The sequence below is a fragment of the Suricata suricatta genome, chromosome 14 (assembly GCF_006229205.1).
Source record: "Suricata suricatta isolate VVHF042 chromosome 14, meerkat_22Aug2017_6uvM2_HiC, whole genome shotgun sequence".
In the NCBI taxonomy this organism is placed as follows: Eukaryota; Metazoa; Chordata; class Mammalia; order Carnivora; family Herpestidae; genus Suricata; species Suricata suricatta.
The window spans coordinates 71,147,222-71,163,523 of NC_043713.1; the positions used below are offsets into that span (position 1 = coordinate 71,147,222).

The 16,302-nt window shown below is 55.5% G+C and overlaps 1 protein-coding gene across 1 annotated transcript; it reads left to right on the plus strand.

Annotated features, from left to right (window-relative positions):
• On the plus strand, positions 1–14,538 carry ADORA2A (adenosine A2a receptor). Its single transcript, XM_029921761.1, is given in 4 exon segments — positions 1–5,037; positions 5,739–5,990; positions 5,992–6,320; positions 12,750–14,538. Coding segments are annotated over 3 exon segments (1,293 nt in total). The 5' UTR covers positions 1–5,037; positions 5,739–5,933; the 3' UTR covers positions 13,657–14,538.
• The last annotated feature ends 1,764 nt before the right edge of the window (positions 14,539–16,302 follow it).

The window sequence follows — 16,302 nt, forward strand, 5'->3', positions numbered from 1 at the left end:
TGGTGCCTCTCCTGGTATCTGGGCTGATGGTCTCGGTCTGCCCATCCATCACAGGGGCATTCACATCTGGCCCCTTGGTGACCTTTGAAAATTGTGAGCCAGGTACGGGGGGAGGGAGGGGAGATGCCTCGTGGAATGAGGAGCAGTGGCAGAGCCGTGTGGCATCTGGGCCAGCCCACAGGCCATGCTGCAGTTGGTTTACCCTCTTCCTTCAGTCTCCAGGGCTGAATCATCATGCCTTCTTCCCAGGGACCCCAGAAGTGGGTCTGCCTCCCTCCCACCCTCTACCTTCTGGGGCCTTCTCCCAGGGCTCCACTCCGGGCCCACTAGGGCCATCTAGGAACCTCCCCGCCCCCTTCACCCCCACCCTACATCTCTTTCTGGCATGATAGTGCCTGTCTTCCTACCATTAGAGGGTTCATTTCAGGGAGATGTGGGTGCTAAGCACTTCCCGGGTTGCTGTCTCACAGGAGGGTATAGAAGGGAAGACTCTTACTCAGGATCTCAGGGAATGTGAATGGAACAGAAGTGGGATCCCTCCTGAGTTCCTTCCACCATAGAGTGGGCACCCAGCACCTTGTGTGTGGGGTGACCTCTTGGAGGGAGGCCATCAGATGCAGTGGCCAGTGAGAGGGTAAATGGCCACCTCACGCTGAGAGGATGTAGACTTTCCAGTACCTGGCCTGGCTGGGAGATGGACTCTGGGCCCCCTGTGGGGAGAAAGGAGATGTGGCAAGGGCCCTGTGGCCCCAGGGGCTGGTGTTGTGGAGGCTGCTCTAGGGGGGCCAGACTCAGTGCAGGGAGCTGGCTCTCCACCCTGCTGGTTCCTGCCCACATCCTGCCCTCCTGGAGCTGAGAACAGCAGCCGCATGGAGGGGCAGTGGGGGAGGGGGTACAACTGGATGCCTGCCTGGTACTTTGAGCCCAGCCTGCACCATGTTCCTGAAGTGGGGAGGCAAGAGGCACCTGTGGTCCATGGCTGCTTACCTCCAGGCAGCCCAAGAAGACACCTGTCCTGCTCCAATTGATGGGGCTTTGTAGGTCCCAGGGCCCTGGGGTTCTGGGAGGCTTGTGCCCAGGTCTGGGCCACTCCAAACACCAGTCATGGCAGAGCTAGTGGAGGGTGTGTGGTTGGGAGCAGAAGCTAAAGCTGCCTGTCTAGCTATTTCTTCTTGTTGCCCTGTGCGCACTGACTGAGCTCCCATTAGACAGAAGTCCATACTTCTTTTCAGTCCACCTTCTGTGTCTCTCACCTGTATCTCCTGCTGGGCTTTGTAAAGTTTCTGAGATAATTCTTCAGGGCTGATCATTCCTCAGATTCCCAGTTGTCCCTTCAATTGTGTGCACGCCTGAAGCGCATTGTGTTGACTGTGTTCTCTTTCTCGTTCCCTTGACTTTTCATTTCGGGGACTCTATATTCTTTCTTGCTCTTATTCATTCAGCTGTTCTTGTTCCATTTCTACCAGACAAGCCATAAGTTCTCTTTCTTGTTTATGGTGCTATTCCTTTTTTCATCTCTTTGAAGATCCTAATGTCTTTGAAAAGCATTATTAGATTATGACCTTCATCATTCATATGAATCTCCATATTTTGGGTGCTGCTGCTTTATCTTTCTTAGCTTGAGTTTTTCTCCTGTGCTTTGAAATGGTGGCTTACAGGGTCATCTTAAGTGGGAACAGAGGCCCTGGAGACAGGGAGTGACCTGCACACTAGGGCAGCAGCTGGCTCTCAGCAGTCTCCTGGGACAGCTCCTCCTTCAAAGTCCCCTGCTATCAGCTCGGAACCTTGCTAAGGCCAGGCTCAGCGGCATGTGGCACAGAGCTCCCTGTCCCCTACCTGGCAGCTGGGATGCTGCGCGGCACAGAGTAGGCATTTGTATAACATTTGCTATGAGAAAGCAGTGGAAGAGTCTCAGGCCAGGATTCCAGGCCCTGGAATGGGCCAAGCATGGTTATGCGAGGTCTGAGTCCCTACACAGCGCTTGCTTTGTTGCTTTTAGCGGCACCCAGAGGCAGAGGTGCAGGGTCCTGCCTGGAAGGCTGGCTCTGGGCGGGGGAGCCACCATCTGGGCATGTGTACAGAAAGCCTCGCTAGTCTGACTTACAAGGAGCCAGAAGTGGGCCAGGAAGTATGTGGGTTTTGATTAAGTGGAGTTTTAATTAAAGTGGCCAGGTCGGTGGGGTTAAGGAGGAAGACCAGAAGCAGCAGCAGTTTTGAGTCTGACTGCTGGGAATGCTATGGGGCTGTCCTTTCAAGGCTTATGCACGTTTCCCAACATGTGTCTCTAGTTTGTATGGGACAGCTTCTGCCCTTTGCCCTGTCCCCAACAAGGGATAATCACAGGGAAATATTACATTATTAACATTTAATTTCCCCTCCTGGCTAGCAACAGATGACTCAAGAATTAATTAGATAGAGCCAGCAGAGAGGGATAGGAAATTGCCAGAGCCTGGCTCCGCCCCTGGCCCCCTCCCCTTGGGCCTCCAACCTTCCTGTCGCTCTCAGAGGCCTCTGAAGGGAGGGAAGCAGAGAGGGGTCTCCTGGCAAGAAATCTTCCTGCTGCTGTGTTTTCTAGGGGCATTTCCCTCAGCTCTATTTTACCCTTTTATGCTCTTGGTATCAGTAAGGCTGGGAGAGATCCTTAACCTCTTTGGGACTTAGCTTCCTCATCTGCAAAATGGAGCTCATGGGGCCAGTGAGAACATAGATGACCACAGTGCCCCCATGCCCTCACACCATGAGCTCCCAAGCAGGCTGCATGAGCTGAGGGTCTGGCGTAGAGTCCCAGCATCCAGGGAGAGCACAGGGTGTGGTGGCTTGGTGGTGGCCGGAACCCAGTGGCACAGCTGTCTCGAGCTGTGTGTTAATTCCCATTTCCTGTCAGTGATACATACATTAGTAGCTTGAAATTGCCCGTGCTGGGAGCATTTATACGTGAATGTCTGGTAAGGCCACAAGTCAGGGTGCCCCCACCTCCCAGACTGATTTGCCCACCTATGGCTGGGAAGCTCCCAACCTTCCCACAGAGCAGCTCAGTGAGGGTTGAGAGCAGCAGCTAAGCTGCCTGGGGCCAGCACTCTGGTTTGACAGATGCCCAGGTTTTCTTTGGGGCCAGGCTGGTCTCACCCCAGAATGTTCTGGCGGCAGCTAGAAGAGCCTGCAGGAATACTGTAGGAAGGTCAGACGGGGAACCAGATGTGCAAGGCGGCAGCCTTTTAGGACTCAGAGGCATTAGTGTGTCTTTAGCCCCTCGCAGGCTGATGTGGCAGTAGGACATGGGGCAGGAGGATCGGTGACCACTGAGATCCCTTGCATCTAGGGAGATTGGGAGGGTGCCCAGGCATGGTGGATGGTAGAAAGGTAGCTTCGGTTTAGTCAGGAAGAGTATTGGTACCAGGTGATGTTCAATGTGAGAGTCCGTAGCACAGAGGGTGGTCGGGAAACCCTGAGGACTGGGCGTCTGCAGGCAGGTGCCTGGGGCTGCCCAGAGAGCCTCACCAAACAGAGGGCTGGGGTAGGCCTCTTGAAGGCCCTTCCATTCCAGGCATCCTGGCTCATGGAGGTGACCCCATCAGTAGGGCTCGGGGCATCTGGGTAGGACAGCCCCGCTCCACAGAAATGTGGTACGTATTTGGGTCAGGCGGATCGTTGGTAGTTCTACCTTGACTTCCCCCAGGCCAGGTGCCCTCTGAATCTGGACAATGGTCTGGGGCCAAGGCAGGCTTCTAGGCTATTGACAGAGGCTGTAGTGCCTCTCAATCCAAATTTCCCTGGAGAGGCTGAAGTTTGGGTAAGAAGGAGGTGGCAGGTGATGGTTAGGGGGCTAGGAGGGCAGGAGGCTCACTGATAGGGGGAGGCAGGGTCTCCCGAGGCTTCCTTGGCCTGGACAGTAGCCTGCTGCTAGTGCTGGGCCTGGGAGGCCCCTCGGCGGGAAGTAGTTCGGGCCCTGTCACTTCCCTTCTGGAGAATAAAAACAAGACCCTAGACACACGGCTTCTGCAGCTTGGGGTTGGGGGTGAGGGGTGAATGCTGTCTTGGACTATAGGCCAGGAGCACAAGGGGACACGGTCTGGTCCTCCTCTGCTAGTGACATGCTTCGTGAGCAGCTGACTGGCAAATACCCGTGTGCAGAATGGTTGAGTTTCTGCCTAGTCCCTTGGTGGTGGCCCCTGCCAGGCCTGAGAGAAGCCCCTGGGCTGGCCGCGGGCTCCAGGAACCCCTCCATTTTTCAAGGATTTTGCCTTTTTCTCTGTCCTGCCTCCTGGTGTTGGGCGCTCCAGTGGGGCCTGCTAGTGGGCTGGGGAAGGCCCCTGGGAAGTAGTTGCAGCTGCCCGAGGCACACTGGAGTTAGAAGGAAGGAAGCTTGGTGTCCATCTCCTGCAGCCTGGCAATAGATGGCCAGGGATCACGAGTGACCTTCTCTCAAGGTTACCAGCCCTGATCTATCCCTTGTGTCCTGGAGGAGGTGAGGGCCGATGCAGTTTCCTGAGCCCAAGTGTGGGAAGCGGAAAGGCAGCTTTGGGCAGCTGCTGCCCATGTGCACCTGGGGCCCCGTGAGGGCCCAGGCCTGGAGCGGGGGGTGGATTTGGCGTGAGGGGACGCCGCTGGGCAGCACGTGTGAGTGTGACAAGAGCCATGGGAGGGGCCCCCAGGCTGGTAGGGCATGTGGAGACCATTTCACAAGCTCAAGGGTGAACACGAGAGATTTGGGCTGGGGGAGATCAAGGCCTCTGCTTCTGCTTGTGCTTCGGGGGGGGCGGTCAGCAATTCCTCACATCTCTATGACATTTTCACTCTGGGGAGCTCTTTAAGATCTGTTTATTTCCTTCTCATAGAATCATGAGTGAGAGCTGAAATGATCCCCAGAGGCTATCTGGGGTCCAATTGCCTCACTGTATCAATGAGGAAACTGAGGCTAGAAAAGAAAAAAACATCCTTGCCTGCAGCTCCCCGGGAAGTCGTGGCTGAGCACCCTGCTTTCTGCACAGCACCACACTGAATTCAGTCTGTCCTGGCACCAGCCAGGCAGAGGAGCAGGTTGGGGAGCGGACGTGGGAGGAGGGAGGGGCGGGGGGAGGTGAGGCGGTTCCCCCGCCCAGATGTGCAGTCAGCTGGCAGGGGCTGCTGAGGAGCGGGCTCCCTTTGTGACTGCTCCTCCACACTGTGCGGCGTCACCAGCAAGGGCAAGGGGCTCACCTGCCAGCCGTGGGAGACAGGACCAGACGGGCCGTCCAGGTCCTTCCGGATTGGAGCTCTAGGCCTGCTCCTTAACCCAGCAGCTTAGGCAGGTGCTGGTGGTTCCCAGGGAGAGCTCTTAGGGGATGGAGAAGACTGAGGCTGGCTGAGAGAGAAGGTAGGTGGGCCTGGGACAGCCCAAGGGGGTGAGAGGGCCTTTCGGAAAGGATCCTGGGGGTGGCAGTGAGCTCAGGGACCCAGGAGACTGGCAGGGCTACCACAAAGGGCTTGAGAAGCTGAGCGTAGGGTGGGGGTGCAGGCAACATGAGTGACTTGACTTTAAAACACTCCTGGCTCCCCTAGAAAAAAACAAGGGCTGAGGCTGGCCACCAGCCCTCTGTGTCCAGGGTAGGAGCGGGAGGGCCCGGTGGGCTGTTCTCAGGCTGCTGCCTGGCCTGCAGGGAGGGCACTGGTAAGCTGGGGCTGAGGGCTACCTATGGGAATCTTCAGCTTCGCCCTCTCTGCCCATGGTCCAGCTCCTCACAAGGCTTCTCCCTTGGCAGGTGCCTCAGGGACTGTGAAGCCGAGCTGAGCCAAGATGCTGCCGGAGCCCCTGAAGAGGGCCTGGTTTCCGGAGACTCAGAGTTGGCTCTGAAACAGCCCTTGGGGAGCCCCCCTCCCCATTGCCAGTAAGGACGCTCTTGGCTCCTGTGAAGAAGGGGCTCAGGGGCCTGGGCAGGGCCAGCTGCACTGCAGCTATGGACCGTGAGCTGGCCTGGCCCGCGTCCTTGCTGACCCTGCCTGTCTGCGGCCATGTCCACCATGGGCTCCTGGGTGTACATCATGGTGGAGCTGGCAATTGCTGTGCTGGCCATCCTGGGCAATGTGCTGGTGTGCTGGGCTGTGTGGCTGAACAGCAACCTGCAGAACGTCACCAACTTCTTTGTGGTGTCGCTGGCAGCAGCCGACATTGCTGTGGGAGTCCTCGCCATCCCCTTCGCCATCACCATCAGCATAGGGTTCTGTGCTGCCTGCCACAATTGCCTCTTCTTCGCCTGCTTTGTCCTGGTCCTCACACAGAGCTCCATCTTCAGTCTCCTGGCCATCGCCATTGACCGCTACATCGCCATCCGCATCCCACTCCGGTGAGCTGGGGGCTGTGGGCGGTGGGCTGCCCATACTCTCTTCCCTCGTGCTGGGGTTCCCATCTGTGAAAAGGCTGTCTGTGCCAGGGTCTGGCCTATGCCCAGCCAGGGTCAGGGTGAACCTGGGGTCAGGATTTAGTCTGTGATGTCTGTGTGTCGAGCTGAGGACAGGGTCCTTGGGCTCAGTCTGGGGCTGCCCAGGGCTTGGCACATGGCCAGCAATCATGCCAATCTAGCTGATCTCTGTGGGCACAAGACACCCTGGCCCTCCCCGGTCTTCCCCAGCCTATTTGGTTGAGTCTGCTGCCCTTTGACTTGGCAGATGTGTGTGACCCAGGCCTGGACGGTGCATCTGGGCCATTTTCTCACACAGCGTGATGCTGGGGCGGGGCGGGGCCACAGGGGAAACCATCGGGCCTCAGAAGAACCCGAAATCCGCCTGCCTGCCTGCCCCAGTGCCTCTGGGCCAGCCACACAGTGTGCACATTAGGAAAATGACCCAGAGAGGGGAAGTGACTTGGCTGAATGCCACAGTGAGTCACTTAGACCTATATGCAAATTCTGTGCTCCTTGGGTCAGCAAGTACTGATGGTCTTAGAGCCTGTGTGCTCAGCTAATGGAAGGGGTTTTTTGTGAAATGACTTCAGCCTTGTGTTGTGTAAATGAAGACTTTCCCCGAGGCTGAGTTTATTTAACGTGGCCCCCACCTACCACTGACGAAACTAGGATGTAGAGCCCTCCCTTTCTCCTCCCCCAGAGGTGGGGGGTGGTGATGAGGGGCGGGGGACCTCCTTGACCCTCTATCTGGGAGCTGGGTTCCACAGCCTGGGTGGCTGCAGACCCTGAGGAAGGTCTCAGAGGACCAGGGTACCTGGCCCTGTGGTGAATTCCTCCCAACAAGTGAAGTGTCTGCTCCAGAATAGGCCTCGGCAGCCCACTGCTGGCTGGAGTGCACCCTGGCTGGGAGGAGGAGCAGGCTCAGTGAGCAAATGGAAATTTAGAGTGTCAACCAAGGGGCCCTTGGAGGTCATTTCCTCTCATCTTCTGGATGGCTCAGAGAAGGGAGCCAGCCCTCAGGGCCACGCAATGAGTTGGTAGCACAGTTGGGACTAGGCCTAGGAAGAAATGTGGCCTGTCACCCACTGTGACTCCAGTGTTTAGGGAACAGAGCAGCCCCGGTCTCCCAGACCTGCAGTAGGCGGCCACTCCTGTCACCTGGGCTTTAAGCGGGGAGAAGGCACCCTCATCATGCTGCTCTGGTGAAGGGAGGTGCCCAGGCCACATGTGGCCCTGTAGGATGCTCTAGTCACAGGAGAACTTAGGACTCTTGTCAAAGAGGAGACTCTGGCCAGTCTTAATAGGGGACTAGCCTCCTGGTGCAGAGCAGGGTCCAGAGTCCTGGCTCCCTGAGGAACAGCTCGGAACACAGGGTACCAGGTGGACTAGAAGGCAGAGAACTAGTGTCTACTTAAGGGGCCAAGCTGAGGATGGCCGGCCTGGGCCAGTCCTAGGGGGGACATTCCGTGGGGAAGCAGAGACCTCGTTTTCACTCCTTCCCTGATTCAACGGGCAGCGGCATTGTAAGGAGATATCAGGGCTCAGTTGCAAAAGTCTTGACTCCTTTTTTTATCTCTCTCTTTGCTAACAGTCAAGAGAATGATTCCTGATGTAGGAGGATGGGACATGCTATGTGACCATAAAAAGTCAGCTGTCCCTCCCTGGGCCCATTTCCTCATCGAGGATAGGTTTTTCTGTCCTTCTGAGCTCATAAGGATGTTGTGAGGGTCCCATGGGTAGATGGCCGTGATAAGGCCTGGGGGGAAGGTTGGTGGAATGGAGCAAGTGGGGCTTCAGCCCATTCGTGAGCTGCAGCAGATTCAGAAAGGATCTGGGCCCTGCCCCACCCCATCCGTATCACCAAAGGAGGACCTAGTTCCACTGAGACCTTGGCTGTTTGAGCAATGCTTAATAACGCTTCGGCGGGGTCAGCCTGGATCTCTTGCATCTGAGAGCCATTAGGGATGAGGATGATGATGCTCATCTCCTACCTCAGGCAGAGGGCTTCACGGTTGCCTAAGGATGTTAGAGCAGTTTCTCCTCTGATCCTCACAGCCCAGCACTGTGGCCAGGGCGGATATGACGACCCTGTGTTACTCATGAGGAGGCTACAGCAGGAGAAGGAAAGGTGTCTCATGAGTTGCGGGACATCAGGCCCTTCACAAAGTTCCAGCCTCCCTTCCGTCTTCCCACTTTCCTGTTCCTTAAGGGCCCTGGGCTGGGGGAGGACAAGGTGCACAAAGGTATCCAGACAGGGGCTCCTGAGATCAAGATGTGCACAGGGGGAAATGAGGTGAAGGCAAATGAGAACCCAGAGCTCCTGGCAGATCTGAAGCCATTGCCTGAGTCAGGCTGCCCCTTCCTGCCTCCCTCATGTCCCCTACCAGCTGGGGGTCTCCTGCCTGTGCAGGCTGCTTCCCGCTCTACTCAGGAGGCCCATGTGGCCGCTCCGAGGTGTCTGTCCCCTGACTGCTGCCCCGGATGCCTAGCCTCAGGCCTGCATCACTCACCATTAATTTCCTTCTCTCTCCTTCTTTCCCTCTTCCTTTCCTTTCTCCCCATCTCTCTCTCTCTCTGGTTTTTTTTTTTTTTATAAGAATTCAGTTTCAGAAAAATCTGTGCTCCTTCACAAGTGCAGGACCCTGGTGGTGGGCTAGGGCAGGACCTAGTCAGGAAGCCAGTGAGAAGCAGCTGGCCAGAGACAGACATGGGAGCTCTTGGTGTTTCTGGAGGAGGACAGAAAGCTCAGGGTGAGAGACAAAGGTTTTCATATGCTAGGGGACTTTGGCGTCCCTTGTCTCCTGCCTCTCACATTATGAGCCCTTGGTGAGCGCTCACTCTCCTTGGGAAACAGGCTACATATGGGGCAGTAGTTGATGCAAAGACCTGAAGTGTATGTGGTGAATCACCGCCTGGGGACAAAAAACAGCCCTGGCTTCTAAGGGAGATAGGATCAGGAGGGAGGGTAACTCTGCATGGGTCTTGCAGGATGGGTATGAGTAGGCCAAGCCTAGACACAGGCCCCGAGGAAGGAAGGAACATGTGGGCTTTGGGCCCGGACAGGTGACAGAGACAGCAGAACGGGAGGGCAGGGCAGGCGTGAGGCTGATTCAGGCCCGCCTGTGCTCAGAAGGAAGTTTGGGTTTCATCCATGGGTCAACGGCTGTTCAATTTGTAGATCACTGGCCCCTTTAGACAACTTAGGAAAGCGCTGCCTTCTCTGTGTAAAAGGAAAATGCACAGGAAGCCCCGCTTAGAATTGTGGGTGGTATCCTTGGATCAGAGAGTGGGTCCCTAACATGGGTACTAGGAAGTCCCCGGGAAGGCGCAGCCTGTGAGCTGAAAGATGCAGGATGCAGAGGCACCTCCAAATGTGGGCAGTGCTCCGGCACCCACTTCTTGTGACACCTCTGGCACCCCTTCCACTGGACGGTCTGTGTCTGGGCCCCGGGAGGCCAAGACATGACTGCTGTAAGTCAGAGACGCAGCCCAGGGGATGCCCCTGAGCCAAGCTGTGGCTTGGCTGTTGCTCCATTTGGACCCTAATGCTGTTCCGGTTCCCCAGGGGCCTGGGTCCAGGGAGCTCAGCCTAAGGGCTTTTCTTATGAATAATAAAATTAATCTATTTGATGTTTCCATGTGTGTGTGTTTAAAATAAGTTATTAACTGCACATACTAAAACATTAAAAAAGAACGACAGGGAATCTGGTGAAGGACTGTCCCTTTCGTCCCCACTCTACCTTCAGTTACCTTGCTGGAAGGCGGTGCTGGGAATCTGCCCAGAGGTATTCTTTACAGGCAAAGGCAAGTGCTATTAGTATGTGTTTGTTTCTGTCCCCACACGGGGCTTTCTTTTTAAAACGCAGTGCCAGACTTCCCCTCTTGGGTTTCCTTGGCCATCAAAGCAGACAACTGGACAGACCAGGGATTTTCAAACTGTCCCCAGAAGCCTTTGGGTTGGGCCCTGGTGTCCCCACCAGCTCCTTCAGTCAGTGAATGTTAAGCTGCCTTCCTCCTCAGCAGTCTCCTCCTGTGATTGCCTGGGAATGCGGGCAAGGAGGTCGGCTGGTGGAGGACAGTTTGAAAACCCCCACAGCAGGTGGCCGCCAGGGTCCTCTACACCATCTCTACGCCATCTGCTTCTGCTTGGTTGCCTCAAATGATAGGAAGCTCACTCTGCCTGGGGCAGCCCATTTCCTGTGTGAACAGCTTAGCCGAGTTCTTACCCTGACTCACAGTCCCCCGCCCCGTAATCCCCACCCAGGGATTTTACATTCTGCCCTCACTGGTCTGTGCTCACAGGCCCTGGGTTCTTAATCCCATTTTGCAAATGAGGAAACTGAGTCTCAGAAGTGCAGGGTGACAGGACATGGCGAAACAGGAGCACACTGGCCCTGGCACTCGAGGAGGGATACCCTTTTCTCAGGAAAAACAACCACATTAGAACAGCCTTTTGTTCAATGAAATTATATAAATTATAATTAGTAGAGTACTAAAAACAGTACCTAGCACACGGCAAGTGTTGTGTAAGTATCAAATGGAAAAAGAAAGAAAGAAAATAAAAAGCCCAAGACTTTGTGTTTGCGGGCTCTCCGTGGGTGAAACGGGCAAGTCCATGAGCCTCCTGTGGCAGTGCCCAAGCCCCTGTTAAAAGGGGCTGAGGGGCTCCTGGGAGTGGCCCTGCCCAGTGGCTCTTGGGATTCCAAACAGACATAGATTCAGAATTTGACAGACTTTCCTTGGCCCGAGTTGCCTCCTGAAATATTCAAGCCAAGTCCATTCCTTTCCTTAGGCTTCAGTTTTCCCATCTATAAAATGAGGCAGTTGGATTATAAGAAGTCAGAGGCCACCAGGTTTTCCCGCTTTATTTGAATTTGTTGACAAAATTTCAACCACGGGCAATTTTACCCAGAAAATCAGCTCCCCCGCTCCTCCTGAGGCCTGGCAGCACTGGAAGCAATTGCGCATGGGCGGCGAGGGGCTGAGCGGGGTCCACTGTCTCTTACACCCGGAGTAAATGCCCTGCCGGCCTGCCTCCCACATTCTTACCTGTAGGCCTATGTTTGCCACCCAGGGACTAGTTTCTGTGGATGCTTCCAACTCTGGACATTAAGGAAAGCACATTTTTTCCTTGGCACCTGCTGTGTGTTGCTTTCTTGGTGCTGGCAGTGCAGAGATGGGTGCAGGAAAGCCCTGCCCCGAAGGGGCCCAGATGGAGTAGGGATCTGCTGCACTTGGGTAGGAAACCTCTCTGGCAAGATATCTAGCCTGAACGTGAAGGATGGATAGGGTTTGCCAGGTAGAGGGAAGGGCAGTCTGGTGTTACCAGAATCAAAACCATTAAACAGATGGTTGTCCCTCAGAGATCACTGAGGTCACCTTCTTCAGTCAGAGAGAGAATTTTTTGATTGCCCATTCTTTGAATAAAATCTATGCCACAGGGACACCTGGTTGGCTCAGTTGGTTGAGTGTCTGACTCTTGATTTTGGCTCAGGGCAAGACCTCGCACTGAGTGTGGAGCCTACTTAAGATTCTCTCTCTCCCCTTCTGCCCCTCCCCAGCTTGGGGTGTGTGTGTGTGTGTGTGTCAAAAAAAAAATCTCTGCCACCTTTTCTATGGGCTTGGGGCCAGCTTCGTGGCTGGCAGTTCTGGTCACGCTCAGAGTCTAGGACTCAGTCTGGCTCTCTAGTGATTTCAGGTAGATTACACTCCCCCGTGGACCTCGGTACCTCATGCAATTCTTTCCTCTTAAATGTTAACACACACCAATCTCAGGGCTCTCCATGGGGCTGTGGGTGACTCCGGAAGGGAGAGAGGATCCTGGACCCAGAACCTTCACCACTTCCCATCTCCCCTCTGCACCACCTCTCCTTGGGGGCTTCTGGAGATCCTACGTCAAGTGGGGAAGGATGAGCATGGAATACAAGAGACATGAATCGCCTGTGTGATCCGGCTGGTTCTACCCCTGGCCAGTGAAGGGACCCTCCAGGCTGATTCCCACTTTTAAGGGAAACTTACTCTGGCATCAACTAAGACCAGCATGAAGGTGATAGGTTCTCTCACTTAACTAATTCCCTCAGACAGAACTAACTGAGTCCCAGGACTATTTGTCATACTGTTTGGTAACCGTCTGAATGCCTGTGCAGTGGTTTCCTTTCCGGGAGGCCGGCTCTCCCATTACCCGCCGTGGGAAGAGGCAAGGGCTTGGGCCTCTGCTGAGCAGAGGAGGATTCTGAGTCTAGGAGGCAGGAAGCAAGTGGGCCAAAACCTTACAGCCAGCAGATCAGGCCCGGGTGTCTCTCTGGGTTTCTGACTCTTAGGCTCCCCTTGTCTTGGTTTCTCAGACTTCTGACGCTGGTCTCCTTCCCCCAGGTACAATGGCTTGGTGACTGGCACAAGGGCCAAAGGCATCATTGCGGTCTGCTGGGTGCTGTCGTTTGCCATTGGCTTGACCCCCATGCTGGGCTGGAACAACTGCAGCCAGCCGAAGGAGGGCAGAAATGACTCACAGAGCTGCGGGGAGGGCCAGGTGGCCTGTCTCTTTGAGGATGTGGTCCCCATGAACTACATGGTGTACTACAACTTCTTTGCCTGTGTCCTGGTGCCCCTGCTGCTCATGCTGGGCGTCTACTTGCGGATCTTCCTGGCGGCTCGGCGACAGCTGAAGCAGATGGAGAGCCACCCTCTGCCCGGGGAGCGGGCTCGGTCTACGCTGCAGAAGGAGGTCCATGCTGCCAAGTCGCTGGCCATCATCGTGGGGCTCTTTGCCCTCTGCTGGCTTCCCCTGCACATCATCAACTGCTTTACCTTCTTCTGCCCAGAGTGTCCCCATGCCCCACCCTGGCTCATGTACCTGACCATCATCCTCTCCCACACCAATTCCGTCGTGAATCCCTTCATCTACGCTTACCGCATCCGTGAGTTCCGCCAGACCTTCCGCAAGATCATTCGCAGCCATGTCCTGAGGCGGCGGGAGCCCTTCAAGGCAGGCGGCACCAGTGCCCGGGCCTTGGCAACTCATGGCAGTGATGGAGAGCAGATCAGCCTCCGCCTCAACGGCCATCCTCCTGGGGTGTGGGCCAATGGCAGCGCCCCCCATCCCGAGCGGCGGCCCAATGGCTACGCCCTGGGGCTGGTGAGTGGAGGGAGTGCCCCCGAGTCCCACGGGGACATGGGCCTCCCAGATGTGGAGCTCCTCAGCCATGAGCTCAAGGGAGCATGCCCAGAGTCCCCTGGGCTTGAGGGACCCCTGGCCCAGGATGGAGCAGGAGTGTCCTGATGATCCACTCAGTTTGCCCTTTCCTCCAGGAAGGAAATCTTTCTCTTTGGTGGATGGAACCCGTCACATTGGGAGAAGAGTGAACGTGCCCACAGACCCTCCTCGTGGCCAGTTCCCACTTTGGACTGAGAGGAGAGAGCCCTGGCTGGCGCAGCATGAGGCCCAGCAGGAAGGGTCTGGAGTCCGAGGAAGTGGACATTTCATGCTGGGGGGCCTCCATGAGGTCAGGGCCACAGCGTCAGAGAATCTTGGCTGGGCAGGGCCCGGTCCCCCACTCTGGAAGCATCTAGAAGTACCACTCTGACTTCACAGAGCAGCTGTGGCAGAGCAGGCTGGCTAGCCCTGAGGCTGGGGGGTGGCTCTGACAGACCCCTACCACACACACACACACCACCCTCTCCAGACTCTCTCCCTCCAAGGGTTCGGGAGCTGCTGTGCCCAGAGGTGGTGTGTTTTTATTTTTGTTTTTTCCAGGAGAAAATGTTAAACATGAAGAAATTCTTTTTTTTTTTTTTAACTTATCTTCCTTCCCTGGTTGCTGGGTCTGTTGTCGGTCTTGCTGCTAACCTGGCGTCAGGAGTCAGCCCAGGGGGTCCCAGGCAGCCCTGACTGGCTGCCGTGAGCTGCCATGCACTTCTGACCCCATCAGTCCCAGGCCATTTCTTAGGGCCACCGAGCTGGGCTCAAGGACAGGGAGTGGTAATGGAGTGGTGTCCGACTGTGGGCTTGGGGGGGCGGGACTGGCCCACCACGGGGTGTGCCTGAGGAGCTCAGAGCTGCCCAGTTAGAGGCCCTATCTAACTGCCTTTCCTTCTGAGGGGAATGTTTTTTTCTGAGATAAAATAAAAATGAGCCATGTTGTGTTTTAAGCTTGTCCAATGACAATGGTGTCTGAGTTCCTTTCCCCCTTCCATAGCCAGGCCTGGCACACACGCATGTGAGTGTGGATTGCATGTGTGAGACAGTGTGTGCATCTGTGCAGACAGACAGACACTCTGCCTGCTAGGGCGTGCCTCCACAGCCTCCCATCTTCCAAGGGAAAAGGCTGTCTGCATGCACCAGAATCTAAATGCCCATGAGCAGGGGCCTCAGTCGGTTGAGCACCCGGCTTCAGCTCAGGTCACGATCTCATGGTTCGTGGGTTTGAGCCCCGTGTCGGGCTCTGTGCTGACAGCTAGCTCAGAGCCTGGAGCCTGCTTCAGATTCTGTGTCTCCCTCTCTCTCTGACCCTCCCCTGCTCATGCTGTCTTGCTCTCTCAAAAATAAATAAAACATTTTAAAAAATGCCATGAGCAGCCCCCCGACCTGTGTTCCTGTGCAAGGAGGGGCTCTTTCCCCAGTTGCTCTCCCTCCACGGGCCATGACCCCTCTATCCCTAGACATTCCCTCAGTGTGGGGCTGGCTCCTCCCTCGCCCTCTGAGAGCAGTGCCCTACTCACCCCACGCCCTGCTTCACCCCTTAGCTGAGAGGCCATAAAGGGATCTGGAAAGAGACATAGGCTGGGGCTCAACTGCCTTCCCTGGAGTCACCCCGCCTCCTCTAGGGAGTGTTAGGATTTCACAGGTAATCCTCACACAGCCCCGGGAGCCCCGTTATACAGATGAGTAAACAACTTCTTTGAACAGAGAGGTTAAGTACTCCAGGTCACACAGCTAATAAGTAGCAGAAATAAACCTGAAAACCCAGATTTGACTATGAAATTCATGCTCTTATGATGAACTATTTCAACCAAAGCAAAAAATATGAAATAATACCAGGTTCCCACCACTCTGCTCAAGAAATGAAACCTTACAACTAGAATGCAAGCATCTGATCCCTCCCAATTCTATTACCCTGCTGCCTGTACCTGGAAACGATTACTTTTCCCAGGATTTCATTTCATCCCACTGCATGTCTTTATATTTTTATAAGTACACACTGCACACGCAAGTATTCCTGCGCCAACAGATTTGCTTAGCTATTCACCGTTACATCAGTCAGAGCTCCTCCAGACTCGCTGCCCAGGAGAGATGCTTAGGGCACTTTGGAAAGCACCAAAGCCTGACCCCTTGCCCCAGAAATACCGAGCAGATGCAGGCAGCAGTACTTCTCTGAGGATCTCACGGACAGCCAGGGCTAAGCAGCACTGAAGTAGATGCACAAGCCCATCCCGTCCGTGCCCGCCTCCTCCTCTCTCCTCCGCACCTTGGTCTGTGCTGACTCCGGGCTAAGGTGGAGCAGCGGCCTGGGCTGGGTCTAAGGAGGCCAAGAGCATGGATGCTATTGGTCCTCATGACCGGCTGGTGGGAAGGGGCCAGAAAGAGAACCACAAAGGTAGAGAAGGACAAACATGGTCTCTCCTGTCTTTACTGAGGCTTCTTGGGAACTGAGCTTTGGGTGCTGAACTACACAGGTGCAGGCTTTGGGGCTGGGGAAGGACAGGTACAGAGGCTCAGGAAAGGATCCCCAGAGCCCAGAAAACTTTACCTTCTCGGGTCCCTATGGGGCCCAGTACCCCACCTCCATACCGCCCCATGCAGGCTCCCACCGTGAGTCATGCCTAGAGTATAAGAGCACATGTGGAGACATGAACAGACACGTGTCACTCCCTGACCATAAGAGAACACATGTGTGCACATTCGGCCATACACAAGGGCAAAGCCTAC